Source organism: Callithrix jacchus, chromosome 5 (assembly GCF_049354715.1).
Source record: "Callithrix jacchus isolate 240 chromosome 5, calJac240_pri, whole genome shotgun sequence".
NCBI lineage: Eukaryota > Metazoa > Chordata > Mammalia > Primates > Cebidae > Callithrix > Callithrix jacchus.
Genome location: NC_133506.1, coordinates 72,670,792 through 72,688,231, shown reverse-complemented (window position 1 = coordinate 72,688,231; position 17,440 = coordinate 72,670,792). Strand labels below are relative to the sequence as shown.

The following is a 17,440-nucleotide window of genomic DNA, read 5'->3' as shown; positions in this document are numbered from 1 at the left end:
CTCACAGCAGATCTCTCGGCAGAAACCCTACAAGCCAGAAGAGAGTGGGGGCCGATATTCAACATCCTTAAAGAAAAGAACTTTCAACCCAGAATTTCATATCCAGCCAAACTGAGCTTCATAAGTAAAGGAAAAATAAAATCCTTTGCAAACAAGCAAGTACTCAGAGATTTTGTCACCACCAGGCCTGCTTTACAAGAGCTCCTGAAAGAGGCACTACACATAGAAAGGAACAACCAGTACCAGCCATTCCAAAAACATACCAAATGCTAAAAAGCATCAACAAAATGAAGAATCTGCATCAACTAATGGGCAAAACAGCCATCTAGCTTCAAAATGGCAGTAACAAATTCACACATAACAATATTAACCCTAAATGTAAATGGGCTAAATGCACCAATCAAAAGACACAGACTGGCAAATTGGATAAAAAGCCAAAACCCATCAGTGTGCTGTATCCAGGAAACCCATCTCACATGCAAGGATACACAAAGGCTCAAAATGAAGGGATGGAGGAAGATTTACCAAGCAAATGGAGAGCAAAAAAAAAAAAAAGCAGGAGTTGCAATTCTCATCTCTGACAAAACAGACTTTAAAGCAACAAAGATCAAAAGAGACAAAGAGGGACATTACATAATGGTAAAAGGATCAATACAACAAGAAGAGCTAATGATCCTAAATATATATGGACCCAATACAGGAGCACCCAGATATATAAGGCAAGTTCTTAATGACTTACAAAGAGACTTAGACTCCCACACAATAATAGTGGGAGACTTTAACACTCCACTGTCAATATTAGACAGATCAACCAGACAGAAAATTAACAACAATATCCAGGGCTTGAACTCAGACCTGGAACAAGCAAACCTGATAGACATTTACAGAACTCTCCACCCCAAATCCACAGAATATACATTCTTCTCAGCACCACATCACACCTACTCTAAAATTGACCACATAATTGGAATCAAAGCACTCCTCAGCTAATGCAAAACAACTGAAATCATAACAAACAGTCTCTCAGATCATAGTGCAATCAAGTTAGAACTCAGAATTCAGAAACTAACCCAGAACCGCACAGCTTCATGGAAACTGAACAACTGGCTCTTGAATGTTGACTGGATAAACAATGAAACGAAGGCAGAAATAAAGAAGTTCTTTGAAACCAATGAGAACGAAGACACAACATACCAGAATCTCTGGGACACATTTAAAGCAGTCTCTAGAGGAAACTATATATCAATAAGTGCCCACATGAGAAGAGTGGAGAGATCCAAAATTGACACTCTATCATCAACATTGAAAGAGCTAGAGGAGCAAGATTTTAAAAACTCAAAACCTAGCAGAAGACAAAAAATAACTAAGATCAGAGCAGAAATGAAGGAGATAGAGACACGAAAAACCCTTCAAAAAATCAATAAATCCAAGAGGTGGTTTTTTGAAAAGATCGACAAAATAGACAGACCACTAGCCAGACTAATAAAAAAGAAAAGAGAGAATAACCAAATAGATGCAATAAAAAACAAGAAAGGGGAAATCACCACAGATTCCACAGAAATTCAAACCATCATCAGAGAATATTACAAAAGACTCTATGCACATAAACTAGTAAACCTGGAAGAAATGAATAAATTCCTGGACACTTTTGTCCTCCCAAGCCTAAACGAGGAGGAAGCTGAAACTATGAATAGGCCAATAACAAGGTCTGAAGTTGAGGCAGCAATTAAGAGCCTACCGCACAAAAAAAAGCCCAGGTCCAGATGGGTTCACAGCCTAATTCTACCAGACACACAAAGAAGAGCTGGTACCATTCCTTCTGAAACTATTCCAAATAATCCAAAAAGAGGGAATCCTTCCCAAATCATTTTATGAGACCAACACCATCCTGATACCAAAACCCGCAGAGACTCAACAAGAAAAGAAAACTTCAGGCCAATATCCATGATGAACATAGATGCAAAAATCTTCAATAAAATACTGGCAAGCCGATTGCAACAGCACATCAAAAAGCTTATCCATCATGATCAAGTGGGATTCATCCCAGGGATGCAAGGCTGGTTCAACATACGCAATGACCCAGCAATCCCATTACTGGGTATATATCCAAAGGACTATAAATCGTTCTACTATAAGGACACATGCACACGAATGTTCATTGCAGCACTGTTTGCAATAGCAAAGACCTGGAACCAACCCAAATGCCCATCAATGGTAGACTGGACTGGGAAAATGTGGCACATATACACCATGGAATATTATGCAGCAATAAAAAATGATGAGTTCATGTCCTTTATAGGGACACGGATCAATCTGGAGAACATCATTCTCAGCAAACTGACACAAGAACAGAAAATGAAATACCACATATTCTCACTCATAGGCGGGTGATGAACAATGAGAACACATGGACACAGGGAAGGGAGCACTACACACTGGGGTCTATTGGGGGGAATAGGGTAGGGACAGTGGGAGGGGGGAGCTGGGGAGGGATAGCATGGGGAGAAATGCCAAATGTAAGTGAAGGGGAGGAAGGCAGCAAAACACACTGCCACGTGTGTACCTATGCAACTCTCTTGCATGTTCTGCACATGTACCCCAAAACCTAAAGTGCAATTAAAAAAGAAGATATAGAAATGACCAACAGATATATGGAAAAATGCTCAACATCATTAATCATCAGAGAAATGCAAATCAAAACCAGAATATCACCTCACCCCAGTCAAAATGGCTATTGTAAAAAAAGACAAAAAATAACAAATGCTGTCAAAGATGCAGAGAAAAGGGAACTCGTATACAATTTTTAGGAGTTTCAGTTAGTATAACATTATACAGAACAGTATGGAGGTTCCTTAAAAAAATTAAAAATAGAACCACTATATAATTTAGCAGTCCCATTACTAGATATATCTCCAAAAGAAAATGAAATCGGTATGTTGAAGAGACATCTGCATACCCGTGTTTACCACAGCACTATTCACAATAGTCAAGATATGGATCGACCTAAATATGCATCTACAGATGAATAAAGAAAATGTGAGATATATATACACATACATGTATACCTATACAATGAAATACTATTCAGCCATAAAACAGAATGAAATCTTGTCATTTTTGGCCACAAAGACAAACCTGGGGAACATTATGTTAAGTGGAAATAAGCCAAGCACAGAAAGATAAATACTACATGATCTTACTCATATATGGAAGCTAAAAAAGTTAGTTTCATCAAAGAGAGTAGAATAGTAAATACCAGAGGCTGGGGAAGGTAGGAAAGTAAGGTCATTGGGAGAAGTTGGTCAAAAGTTGTAGTTAGATAGGAAGAATAAGGTTTGGTATCCTATTACGCAGTAGGATAATTATAGCAAATAACAATAGTGTACATTTCAAGATAGCTAGAAGAAAAGGTTTAGAATGTTATCACCACAAAGAAGTGATCAATGTTTAAAGTGATGGATATGGTAATTATCTCAATTTGATCATTACACTATGTATACATGTATCAAAACATCACACTGTGTCGGGGCACAGTGGCTCAAGCCTGTAATCCCAGGACTCTGGGAGGCCAAGGTGGGCGGATCACGAGGTCAAGAGATTGAGACCATCCTGGCCAACATGGTGAAACCCCGTCTCTACTAAAAATACAAAAATTAGCTGGGCGTGGTGGCATGCGCCTGTAGTCCCAGCTACTCAGGAGGCTGAGGCAGAAGAATTGCTTGAACCTGGGAGGCAGTGAGCTGAGATTGTGCCACTGCACTCCAGCCTGGTGCCTGGTGACAGAGTGAGACTCTGTCTCCAAAAAAAAAAAAACACTGTACTTCACAAATATGTACAATTATATTTAAATTATAAATTAAAAATAAAAATGGGTAAAAATAAATTTATGTTACATATTCTTCAACACAATAAAAAATTAAAAGGAAAGAATATGTGTTCTGCAGGCAGACAATTTAGGGTAGGATATTAGCAGTATTAATTTACATGTGACTGGTCAGGCAGGGTGGCTCACGCCTGTAATCCCAGCACTTTGGGAGGTCAAGGCAGGAGGACTGCTTGAGCCCAGGAGCACAAGACCAGCCTGGGCAACATAGTGAGACCCTGTCTTTATTAAAAAATTTTAAAAGGCAGCTGGGCGCAGTGGCTCAAGCCTGTAATCCCAGCACTTTGGGAAGCTGAGGCAGGCAGATCACCTGAGGTCAAGAGTTTGAGACCAGACTGTCCAACATGACAGAAACCCTGTCTCTACTAAAAATACAAAAATTAGCCGGGCATGATGGTGTGTGCCTGTAATCCCAGCCACTAGAGAGGCTGAGGCAAGAGAATCACTTGAACCTGGGAAGATGGAGGTTGCAGTGAGCCGAGGTCGCACCCTTGCACTCCAGCCTGGGCAACAGAGCAAGACTCTGTCTCAAAAACAAAACAAAGAAAAAGAAAAAGAAAAAAAAGGGGCCAGGCGCGGTGGCTCATGCCTGTAATCCCAGCACTTTAGAAGGCTGAGGTGGGCGGATCACTTGAGGCCAGGAGTTCGAGACCAGTCTGGCCAACATGGTGAAACCCCAGCTCTACTAAAAATACAAAAATTAGCTGGGTGTGGTAGTATGCACCTATAATCCTAGCTACTCAGGAGGCTGAGGCACGAGAATCGCTGGAACCCACAAGTTGGAGGCTGCAGTGAGCCAAGATTGTGTCACTGCATTCCAGCCTTGGCAACAGAGCTAGACTCTGCTAAAAAAAAAAAAAAAAAAAAAAAAGAAGAAGTAGTAAGGAAAAAGAAAATTAATTTACATGTGACCTTGAACAAGTTACTCACTCTAAGTCTAAATTTCCTGATCTTTAAAATGACAATACCACTTCCATCAAGTTTGTCATATGGCATAAAAATGGGTACGGTAAATATTAGTTCCTGCCCTTCTCTCATCTAAATTGCCTTCAAGGCTTATGTCATTGTGTTAAACATCTTCAGCGGTGAGAAATCTTTAATTATGGATTGGAAAACATAGTCAACTAAAAGTGTGCGAGTTAAGTTTAGTGAATAAATGATAGTTTTTAGCCTAAAAGACATTTTGCAGAAAGAATCCTATAAGTCTGAGCTACACCACGATCATATCACTATTAATTTACTTTTTGGAAAAATTCTCACAAAAGCTCTCAACATTTTTCAAATTATTATAGGTTAAAATGATTGCTTGTCCTGATTAATTCTGCCTGTACTCCATGCGCCTGACATGCACATAATTCTAGAATATTAAAATTGTCTACTGTAGACTTTGGTAACTTGATTTTTTGATCATATAAGACACATGTTTTATTGGATGTTACTATTTTCTTCAAAAAATATGACTTCTGTCATCTTAGAACCAACTATATGTGCCTAAAACAATCACTTATTCTGGGTTCTTACAAACCTCAAGAAAAACAACTCATTGATATAGGGTCATACTTTACAGTATCTTTATAATATGCTCAGGATAACATCCTAAATTTCCATCTAATTTTCTCCTGTCACAATATACATACATACCCTCTTGTCCTGTAATCTGTTAATAACAGAACAAGTACAACTACAAATTCAAAGTCTGGCATCTGAGGATAGTTATTAAATCATCCTTCATCCTTGCCTTCTCCAAGTTAAATAATCTAAATTCCTTTGTTTATTCTTAATATGTTCTATATTTTTTCAAGGCCCAAATTATTACATACAATATTAGGAAAATAATACTTTAGAAAGATAATTAACAAATATAGAGTTAAAATCACAGCTATGTAAAAATAGCAGTGACAGGTATACAATTATGAATAATAAATGAAGACCCAGAAAAGCTGTCATTCATATATTAATTCTACAGTATGATTCTACTTCTGGCATTTTAGAGCACAGTAATCCTTACCAGGGGACTTTCCTTGTTCTGAGTTGCTCCTACGCTCTCTGTATCTGGCTGGAGTGGCTACACCTGTGTCTTTATTAGGCTTGCTAGCAGGCCCCATTTCTGAAATGAGGAATCCCATCTGTTCCGAAGGCAAGATATTCTCAGGTGGACTGGTCTGGCATTTTATATTGGCATCCACCTAAAATATTAATATCCACTCATTATTTGAGATTTCCCCAAAATATCTACTAAAAGTTAAGATATTTTATCAGAGGAGTTCTATTATAGGAACATGATCCAACAAACAAGCTTATAAGGCTTTTCGTTCTTACGAATGACACTGTACCTTTCTCCATACACAAACTACTAAAAAGTATATGGAGCTAAAACATTTACTTATGATCAGAGGAATATCTACCATGAAGCTTGATTTTTTTTTAACTTACAAAAGTACAAATTTTTTGTTTTAAGGCAGGGTCTCATATTGCTGTCCAGGTGGAAGTATAATGGTATACTCATAGCTCACTGTAATCTCCAACTCCTGGGCTCAAGTGATCCTCCTGAGTAGCTAGGACTCCAGGTTCTACCTAATTTTTAAGAAGCTTTTTGTAGAGACAGGGTCTTGCTATGTTGCCCAGGCTGGTAACTCCTGATCTCAGGGGATCCTCCCACCTGGGCCTCCCAAAGCACTGGGATTACAGACATGAGCTACCACACCTGACCAAAAGTAAGATAGTTTAACCACGATTGGTTAAAACCACCTTTTTGCACTGTAGCATATGTTCCATCAGACTTCCTCTCCTGCTGGAATGGCCATAGGCATGATCCTGTTAGATGGTGTTAGTGGGATGTGGATACTTTATACTAATTTTGTATTCTTTGTCTTAAAGAGGCCCCCAAAATTGTATAAGCTTCAGCCCCTATAAAATCTATATCTGCCCTCTTTATAGGATACAAATTTCTTTCTTTAAGACAGGGTCTCACTCTGTTGCCTAGGCTGGAGTGTAGTGGTGTGATCACAGCTCACTGCAGCCTTGACCTCCCAGGCTCACGCTATCCCCCCACTTCAGCCTCCCAAGTGCCTAGGACCACAGGTGTGTGCCACCATACCAAGCTAATTTTTTAAATGTTTTTGTTGGGACAGAGTCTCACTATGTTGCCCAGGCCAGTCTGAACTTCCTGGGTTCAAACAATCCTCCCTCCTCAGCTTCCAAAGGTGCTAGGATAACAGGCATAAGCCACTATGCCTAGCCTAAGTTTCTTTCTTAGCATTCCTAAATTTTCTTTGGAATGTAAACTGCTTTCTCAAGGTGACCAACTTCCAAAATACTCTATTTCTTTATGAATTCATTTTAAAGTAAAATTATATAATGAAATGAAGTTAAAAGTTTAAGACACAGCTTTCAAGATATATTTGTTCATGAAAAAGTTACTGTGTGCAAGTGCAATTTTAAGATCTGAAATATTTCAGATGTGACTATGAAAAACAAAAGACACATTCTGTGTTCTACAGATATATTTAAAACATAATGGGGCCAGGTGCAGTGGCTCACGCCTGCAATCCCAGCACTTTGGGAGTCCGAGGTGGGTGGATCACCCGAGGTCAGAAATTTGAGACCAGCCTGGCCAACATGGTGAAACCCCATCTCTACTAAAAATACAAAAATTAGCTGAGTATGGTGGCACGCACCTGTAATCCCAGCTACTTGGGAGGCTGAGGCAGGAGAAATCCTTGAACTGAGGAGGTGGAGGCTGCAGTGAGCCAAGATCATGCCCATGCCACTACATTCCAGCCTGGGTGACAGAGACTCCATCTCAAAAAAATTTTTTTTAATTTGAATTTTTTGGTATAATTTTAAGAGGTACAGGTACAGTTTTGTCACATGGATATGGTGCATAGCAGTGAAGTCTGGACTTTGAGTGAATAGTGTACAGTGTACCCACTAAGTAATTTCTCATCTCTGTTCCCCGACTCTCCAATCCTTCCGTGTCTTCAATATCTATTATTCCACACTCTAAATTATTTAGCTGCTTCTTATAAAATGAGAACATGTGGCATTTGACTTTCTGTTTCTGTGGATGTAGTTTTGATGAATTATATTACTAATTATTCAGAATTAAAGTTTATTCATTTTTTGTAATAAACTAGCGGCAATAAAGGAATTAGCCTTTACCTTCTGCTTTAGAAGTGCAGACATTAGTAAGGAAATTCAAACACAGTATGCTCACAGGTTACAGTTCAATGATGCGGTAGTAAAGTTAGAAAAGACCTCCATCCATCTCCTTACTTCCATGCTACAAATGGCTAGGAAAGTCCTCATATCTGTCAAATAAACTATCCCTCCTGGGTAACAGAATTATCGGCCAGACATATCTAATCTATCCAAATTAAGATAGGAAGCAAAAACTCAAGGGATATTTATAACATGACAATAAGCATTATACCACAATGCTCGATTAGACAGCCTCCCTTTAGAGGTTGACTTTAGACCATACATAATATAGTGAGTGGATGCTTAACGGTTAAGGTAACTTCCTTCTGAATCTTTTGTACAGAACCACTGGGACATGATCCTCCTGGAAACCACAATGAACTGCTGTTAAACCCAAATAAAATCTGAACAAACTCTCCAGCAGAATAGTCTTTAGCAGAAGTACGAGGTATTTTGAGCTTTATTAGGATTTTTTTCTTTGCCCCCTTACCTGGTATGTGCTGAATGGTAGCCCTTCCTGCACAAATACTATTGAAGATGGAGATGCACTATGATTGAGCTGCTCCTTCAGTTTGACATGAGCTTGCTGGATGGCTGCAGATTCCTGTAATGAGCTATTTTCTACAGGCTGAGCTGTGTGGATGGTAGAGATGTACTCAGGTGACTGTGGTAGAGAGCAGGCAATTGCTTGTTCTGTTCCAACCACAAAAGATGTAATATCTGAGCCTACAGGAGTAAGTGGCTCCAGCTGGCTAGCCTGACTTACAGAACATGGATTGTTGTTGTTAGAATTAGCTAGAATATGTTGGCCTCTGTTAGATTGAGATGTTGGGCACTGATTCTCAACAGGCTCCACCTTTACCACCTCCAATTTAGGGGAGGAATGCAACTCATCTACTATCTGAAAGACAGCCTCTAGGTTTACTTCTGTCTTTTTATTTTCATCAGTAGTACTGCAGGGCCAATTGGAAGGCAAAAATTCAACTGGATAGGAGGATTGCATTGAAGGATTCTGGGAAAAGAAAAAATAGGACTGTTTGGATAGAAAACCAATATGAGATTAAGGAGAAAAGCTACAATATTTAGGCTAATAAGTGCTAAAAATAAAGAGATTAAACTTAAAGCTCACTAAGAAAACCTAAACACTAATATACTTTTCAGAAATAGTAGCTTCAAATCTACTGTTAGCATTTACTTAGTATATACTATATGTCAACCACTCTGCTAAATTTAATACTGCAATGGGCCAGTATTTCTCAGGATTAAATTATACAAAATCAAAAGCTATAGTACCCAAATACCCATGTGCTGATAAAGTGTCTATAATGTGTCTTTATACCAAATTCTTCCACAAAGGCTGACAGACGAAAACATAATTTGTATCTATCATATACTGTTTAAGGAATGCAGTAAGAAAATTTCAAACACAGGATGCTCACAGTCTACCAATCCTACAGATTCAGGGAGAGGTACTAATATTCTGTTCCAAATAATATGGGGAAAAATGGATGGAATATCAAACATCCTTTGTTTCCTGGGATTATTTATTTTTAATAATAAAACAATAGATTAAAATGGCTGTTGCTTTTAGATATAAATCTTTAAGATAAATTATATATACTGCTTTGCAGAGAGTAGGCATTTAATACATGTTTGCCTTACTGAAGAGCTCTTGCTCTTAAACATTACAATATACTGACCGTGCACGCACGCTCTCACTCAAACCTACAGTCTACCTACACTAATTGCATTTATTTTCAGGATGGAATCTGAAACACTTTCCCATTTTTCTATTTCAAAATTTTATGTATGCTTATCTCTACTTTCCTATGATGAACACATACTGTCTTCTTTTTTTTTAATTTTTTGTTTTGCTTTTGAGACAGAATTTCACTTTTGTCACCCAAGCTGGAGTGCAATGGCATGATCTTGGGTCACCGCAACCTCTGCCTCTTGGGTTCAAGCAATTCTCCTGCCTCAGCCTCCTGAGTAGCTAGGATTACAGGCGCCTGCCACCATGCCCAGCTAATTTTTGTATTTTTAGTAGAGACTGGGTTTTACCATGTTGGCCAGGTTGTTCTCGAACTCCTGACCTCAGGTGATCCACCTGCCTCAGCCTCCCAAAGTGCATGGTTTACAGGCGTGAGCCACCTCGCCCAGCAGATTTAAAAAAAAAAAAAATTTTTTTTGGAGACAGGGTCTCATTCTAGGCTGGAGTGCAGTGGCACAATCATAACTCACTATAGCCTCAAACTCCAAACTCCTCAAGGTGGGAGGATCAAGCAAAATTTTCACCTCAGCCTCCCAAGCTAGGATAACAGGTGTACATGCCACTATGCTCATCTAACCCACCCACCCTCCCTTCCTCCCTTTCCCTTTCCTTCCTTCTTTTTTTTTTTTTTTTTTTTTGTAAGGACAGGGTCTCACTATGTTGCCCAGGCTCATCTCAATTTCCTGGCCTCAAACAATCCTTCCACCATGGCCTTCCCAAGAGCCGGGATTATAGGCATGAACCACTGCACAAAGTCATACATTGTCTCTGTAACAAGAAAAGGACTTTACAAAAATGTTTTAGATTATTTAGCACACGACATAACCAAGATATAAACACTGTCATAGTATCTCCAGTATGATCCAGCAAAGAGAGTGCCTGGACCCACAAACAAGAGCATCTAATTGTGGGATGGGTATGTCCCTCCAGTGAAGTTGAATGGACTAGGATATCACGCTTGATTATATCAGCCATGAAAAATGGCCAGCTAACTCCCCTTGATCTCCTTCTACACTCTTCAAACAACAACCTGATTATAATTTTTGACTTCCTATGTAGATTTTCTCAAAAAAAAAAAAAAGGAATGTTCTTTTGAGTACCCTAACACCACTAGTAAGATATTCTCTTAAGAACTGAAGCTATCTTGGCTAGATGATTATCCAAGGCAAACACACAATTCCAATCTTTAGCAGTTATAGCATAAAAATACAAAGCATGGAATTTCAAAGTAGCCTTAAAGTAGCTATATAAAACATTTAATTCCAAGCAAGTGTCTCTTAAGAAATAATGAGAAGATATTTGAAGTAAAAGTTGAGTATCCTTAATCCAAAATTCTAAAATCCCAAATACTCCAAAACATGAAACTTTTGAGTGCTGGCATGACACCACAAGTGGAAAATTCCAACACCAAAGCATTTAACACAAACTTGTTTCATAAACAAAGCTACTAAAAATATTGTATGAAATTACTTTTATACTATGTGTATATGGCACATATGAAACATAAATAGATGTTATGTTTAGATGAGTCACATCCCCAAGATATCTCATTATACTTTTGCAGATGTTCCAAAATCTGAAACACTCTGGTCCCAAGCATTTTGAATAAGGAATACTCAACTGCTATGGTGTTTACAATATATGGGCTATGGATGAAGGGGGCCACTACTTAAAATTCTCATTTTTGACGTTTTTCTCCTTTCTCCTTAAAAAAGAAAAGTCCAGGCTGGGTGTGGTGGCTCACGCCTATAATCCCAGCACTTTGAGAGGCCGAGGCGGGTGTATCACAAGGTCAGGAGTTCAATACCAGCCTAGCCAATATGGTGAAACCCTGTCTCTACTAAAAATACAAAAATTAGCTGGGCATGGTGGCACGTGTCTGTAATCCCAGCTACTCGGGAGGCTGAGGCAGGAGAATTGCTTGAACCGGGACCCAGGAGGCAGAGGTTGCAATGAGCCAAGATGGCGCCACTGTACTCAAGCCTGGGCGACAGAGCGAGACTCTCTCTCAAAAAAAGGTCTAATTATCTGTATCATCTTGGAAGAATCTGTCATTTGGTGACATACATGTTTAGTGTTTACCGGGTATTCATTTTACCTTGGAAAAATCTAGAACATCACTGTTTAAAATAACTTTCAGAAATAATGGGTATGCTCTAGATCTGTGCTGTAAAATTCAGTAGCCATAACCCATATGAAACTACTGAACACTCAAAATGTGTCTACTTTAAGTATGGAATAATTTTTAAATTTATTTTTAGTTTTAATTTAAATAACCATGTAAGACTACTGAGCACATGAAATATGGTTAGTATAACTGAGGAATGAATTTTTAAATTTAATTCCATTTTAATTAGCTTAAATAGCCACATGTGGCTGCTATATTGAACAGTGCTGGCCTAGAAGAATCCTGAGATATTATTTATATCAATTCTCTCTTTTTTTTTAAGAATTAAGAAAATAAAGCCCATTAATCCACAGCATACTTCTGGTTACTCATTAATATAAAATTACACTTTGAAATTTTGCAAGGTCGGTAAAATTGCACATGAAGTACAGAACATGCCCATGGTTCCAAGAACCTTACCTGGAAGTAGTTGCAGTGTGCATAGGAAGAGGCAGCGGGAGTAACACAACTACTTAGAGCATCCATGTGGGTAGAAGGAGAACAGCACTGCAGCACAGCTGGAACAAATTCAAACACAGAAAAGCTATCAACCATAATACCTTTCTATAGCATTCAAAGAGCGGCCCTCTTTCAGCCTGGAAAGAAATCCAAATTTGAAGAACTTCCTTTGAGTATCTAACAAAATATTTAGTCCAATTAGGTGGTATCATTTACTGAAAACAACAAATTAATAAAATAATTTTAAAGGTCTTTAAAAGAGTCACATCTAATGTATGTTATTAAGAGATTTCTTTAGCACCTAAGCATTTGGTTACCTTTCTAACCAAACATATTTCATATTGAAATTAATTTCATTTTATTGAAAGTAGAATATATTGAAATTCCAAAATAAGTATTTCAATAATTTCAACAGTAACAACTATTTGGAGGGGGAAGTGTTTTAAAAGAGGAAAATAAGTGCAAACTATTCTCTAAATGTTCCACCATTAAACAATGCATCCAGTAGAAATGTATACAAAAAATGTTTTAATCATTTAGGCAAGTGGTTAGGAATGCAGATCATAGAGCCAGACTGCCTGGCATTGGAGCCCAGCTCCACCAGCCTGGCTTCACAGCCCAATGTAAATTTGAACATGGTTTATCTCTGTGTGCCTCAGTTTCTGAATCCTATTCAAATAGAGATAATAACAGAATAAGAGAACCTACAAATATGGTTGTTGTGAGGAATAAATGAGCTAATATCCATAAAGAACTTAGAACAGTACTGGTTCACAATAAGCAATCAATAAATGTTAGCTCCTATTATTTTAACTAAAGAAACACATTTTCAAAACTTTCCCTTTATAGTTAGGACACTGTGAAAAGATTGAACTCTTGGTACTAGCAAAGTTACACTTACAGATGCAGTCTTAATAATAGGTTAAGTCACCTTTTTTCCAGACTCTCCAGTATAAATGAGAATCAGTTATTAATATCACAGCTGTGGATTAAACAGAGGATGATGTATATTGAGCACCTACCCTGTTCTAGGCACACTAGCAAATGCTTTACATATATTGCATTTACAAAACAAGTAAACTAAAGCTCAATGATATTAAGTAATTCACCAAAAGTCACAAAGCTCAAAGTGACAGAGGGAGTAATTAAACTTCAAAGCACATGCTCTTTAATATACCACAATATGGCCAGGCGTGGTGGCTCACTCCTGTAGCCCTGGAACTTTGGGAGGCTGAGACAGGTGAATCCCTTCAGCCCAGAAGTTTGAGACCAGCCTGGGCAACACAGTGAAAGCCCATCTCTACAAAAAATACAAAAATCAGCCAGGCTTGGTGGCTATAGTCCCAGCTACTTGGGAGGCTAAGGTGGGAGGATCACTTGAGCTGGGAGGTAGAGGCCACAGTAAGCTGTGATTGTACCACTGCACTCCAGCCTGGGTGACAGAGTAAGAGCCTATGTGAAAAAAATGTGTATGTGTGTGTATGTATGTATGTATGTATATATATATCTCACAATAATTCTATAAGCTAAGCTTTCCCTCCTCCTGAAATGTAACATTTGTAATTTTACTAGGATTCTACTTGCTTAAACACCTTAAATGTGTCTTTATCAATAAGGTTGCAACTCTTCCTTTTTATGTCCACATTTTTCATATTTTGAATGTGCTAATAAAATTACTAATCTCATTATTTAATCTTTAAAAGTAAATTGATCTAAGAATTATAAAAACATTAACTGAAATGCTTCCCTATTCCTCCATGACTATTGTTTAAAACATCAGAAGTTCATGAAGATATAGTAGAAAAAAATATTTTCTCATTGTATCATGAGCAATTTAACCACTAAATTTTGCACACAGAACGAAAACTTGAAATAATGGGCAAAATTATAGTTCAGACATAAATATAAAAGTTTTTTTGGATGGCATAATTTTTAACAATTTTGGTGACTTTTAAAAGCCATATATTATGAAGACTGCCTCATAAAATTCAAGCTGTTATTTCCAATATAGGTTAGGTGAATAGGTTCTTACATGTGATCCTTCAAGCATTATTCAAATATATATTTTAAATGTTTTGGGTTTGAATTTGATTTCCCAAAGTATCTGAACACCTAGGTGTCCTAGGAAATAAACTGAATCCAAATAAACACCAAGCAGAATCTGCAGAGTTGGCCAAAACTCTGAAAAAAAAAAAGGAGGGGGGCAGGGGGTTCTTTTTCTGTAACCTAGAGTTACAGCAGCTAAGGAAAATCTAGCCACTTAGCATCAGGAAAAGCCTTGGGAGCTGCAGGCCCATTCCATCAGGGTACCAAAAAGTGATGTTTCATTACAAATAAATCAGTAAAAGGTGTTAGCTTTATTTTTCAAAAGTTTCTGACTCCATTGGTTACATATTTTCAATAGGTGTAAAAATGTACTTTAAATTTATCAGAGAAATAAACTAGAATATATAACAGAGAATATGTTAACATATTTTTGATAGCTTGATAGCTGAGTTGGTATCTCAGGAAACAGCAAAAAAGTAAATAAATATTCTTTAAAGTATCCAGTAACAAATGAAAAGTAAAAAGGTAACTGTATGAAGAAAATGAGGACTTGAAAAGATTATAATCCAAAAAGATTCCTCAATGGCTCTTCCTTACCAGTACAGTCCTATTTTGTAGAGTCATCAAAATAGAACAAAGTAAGGTATTAGTAAGTTTACTGAATATGAAAACCCAGGCACAGAAATCTGACTGTATGCCTAGCATACGAAAAATCTGTGTATTATGAAAGCACTGACATTTATAAAACTTAGTTTATCAATATGTCCTAAGACACATTCATCTGCATAAAGAACTTTCAGTGTCTTCTGAAAGGAGTGTTTAGTTGAAGCATTAAATTTCATGTAGAAAGAAAAACTTCAAATAATGAAAAGAATTCCATTTTAGATATAGGAGTTGATGACATTTTCAAAAATTTTCTAAATAATAAAAAATTTTAAGCAAGAGTTACTAAAAATTATTGCTTCCGAGCTGTAGGTGAGGTAAACACATTAATATACTTTATCCTATAGAAGTAATTCAAATATAGAATTAAAATATTTTGGCCGGCCACAGTGGCTCACGCCCGTAATCTCAGCACTTTGGGAGGCCGAGGCAGATAAATTCCTATAGCAACTAGGACCCAGTATCTCCTCATTTATGGTGAGGTAAAGAAAAGGTCTTTTAAGTATATATCCCAAAGTGAAGACAGTCATTTGAAGAGATATCTCTACACCCATGTTCACTGTAGCAAAATTTACAATAGCCCCAAGATGGAAGCAACTCAGTATCCATCAACGGATGAATGGATTTTGTGTAACACAAAATGTGTTACACACATACAATGGAATATTATCCAGCCTTTAAAAGGAAGAAAATTCTGACATACTACAATATAGATAAATCTTAAAAGACATTAAGTGAAATAAGCCAGTCACAAAAGGACAAATATTGTACAATTCCTCATGTAAGGTTCCTAGACTAGTCAAATTCATATAAACAAAAAATAAATTAGAAATGACCAGGGGCTGGGGGAAAGGGCACAATGGGAAGCTACTGCTTAATGGGTACCAAGTTTCATTTGAGTAATGAAAAGTTTTGAAAAGAATGGCAAGGGTTGCACAATATTGTGAATGTAAGTAGTGTCAATGAATTGTATATTTAAAAATGGTTAAGATGGAAAGTATGTATATTAAATATATTATTCCACTTCTATGAGATATTCAGAATAGTTCAATTTAGAGACAGAAAATAGAATGGTGGTTGCTAGGGGCAACCTCTCCACCTCAGGGATGGGTTGGTGTTCTCTAACGGGGAGTTAGTGGTTAATGGGTACAGAGTTTGGCTGGGGAAGATGAAAAGTTCTGGAGATACACAGTGATGATGGTGAATGTATTTAATGCCACAAAACAGTACACTAAAAAATAGTCAAAGTAGTTAAGTTTCATGTTATGTATATTTTTTCACAATTTTTAAAAAAGGTAAATATGATTGTATTTTTGCTTAGTTTCTTATGGCAGGAGAGAGCGAGCACTTCCGGGTGCTAAGGGCCTCTTTTCCATAAGCACAAAATTAAGTATTTTCAGAGAAGCAATACAGGCTGCCTGAGAACAAGAGTAACAGCACAAAAAACTCTTATAACTCTATATTCATGTACATTAATGGAAGAGTAGAAGCCTGAAGATCACACCTGTAGAATTTGAATGTACTTTAAAACAATAATCAGTAACTCTTTTTGCCCAAGGGCCAATTCAGAAAAAGCTTTAATTTTCTTTATTTCCTTTTTCCTTTTTTTTTTTTTTTTTTTTTTTTGGAGACATGATCTTGTTCTGTGGCCCAGGCTGGTCTCAAACTCCTGGCTTCAAGTGATCCTCTTGCCTCTCAGCCTCTAAAAGTGCTGGGTTTACAGGCATGAGCCACCACTCCTGGCCAGATATATATTTTCTAATAAAAAATAAAAATATCATGTGTACCTTGGGGAAAAGCATATATTCTTATAAATTCATTTAGCCTTTAAAGTGTTAATACCTAGGCGTATTTATTTTTTTGAGACAGAGTCTTGATCTGTTGGCCAGGCTGGAGTACAATGGCTCAATCTCAGCTCACTGAAACCTCAGCCTCCTGGGTTCAAGTGATTCTCCTGTGTCAGCCTCCCAAGTAGCTAGGACTACAGGCATGTGCCACCATGCCTGGCTAAATTTTGTTTGTATTTTAATAGCAATGGAGTTTCACCATCTTGGCCAGGCTGGTCTCAAACTCCTGATCTCAACTGATCTACCTTCCTCGGCCTCTCAAAGTGCTGGAAGTACAGGCATGAGCCATCATGCCCAGCTTTCTAGGATCATTTAAAAGACAGCTGTTGGACAGGTACAGTAGCTCACACCTATAATTCCAGCAACTCAGGAGACTAAGCAGGGGGTACACTTGAGACCAAGAT

General features: G+C 37.6%; 1 protein-coding gene across 3 annotated transcripts in view; it reads right to left on the bottom strand.

Annotated features, from left to right (window-relative positions):
* Window positions 1–17,440, bottom strand: part of HSF5 (heat shock transcription factor 5) — a 69,996-nt gene that overhangs the window by 32,465 nt on the left and 20,091 nt on the right. For all 3 annotated transcript variants that reach the window (XM_035299721.3, XM_035299722.3, XM_035299723.3), the window contains exons 3-5: window positions 12,442–12,539; window positions 8,574–9,095; window positions 5,892–6,069 (exon numbers count right to left, since the gene is read on the bottom strand). In XM_035299721.3, the coding sequence (XP_035155612.1) occupies window positions 5,892–6,069; window positions 8,574–9,095; window positions 12,442–12,539 (798 nt within the window). The remainder of the gene's footprint in view (window positions 1–5,891; window positions 6,070–8,573; window positions 9,096–12,441; window positions 12,540–17,440) is intronic.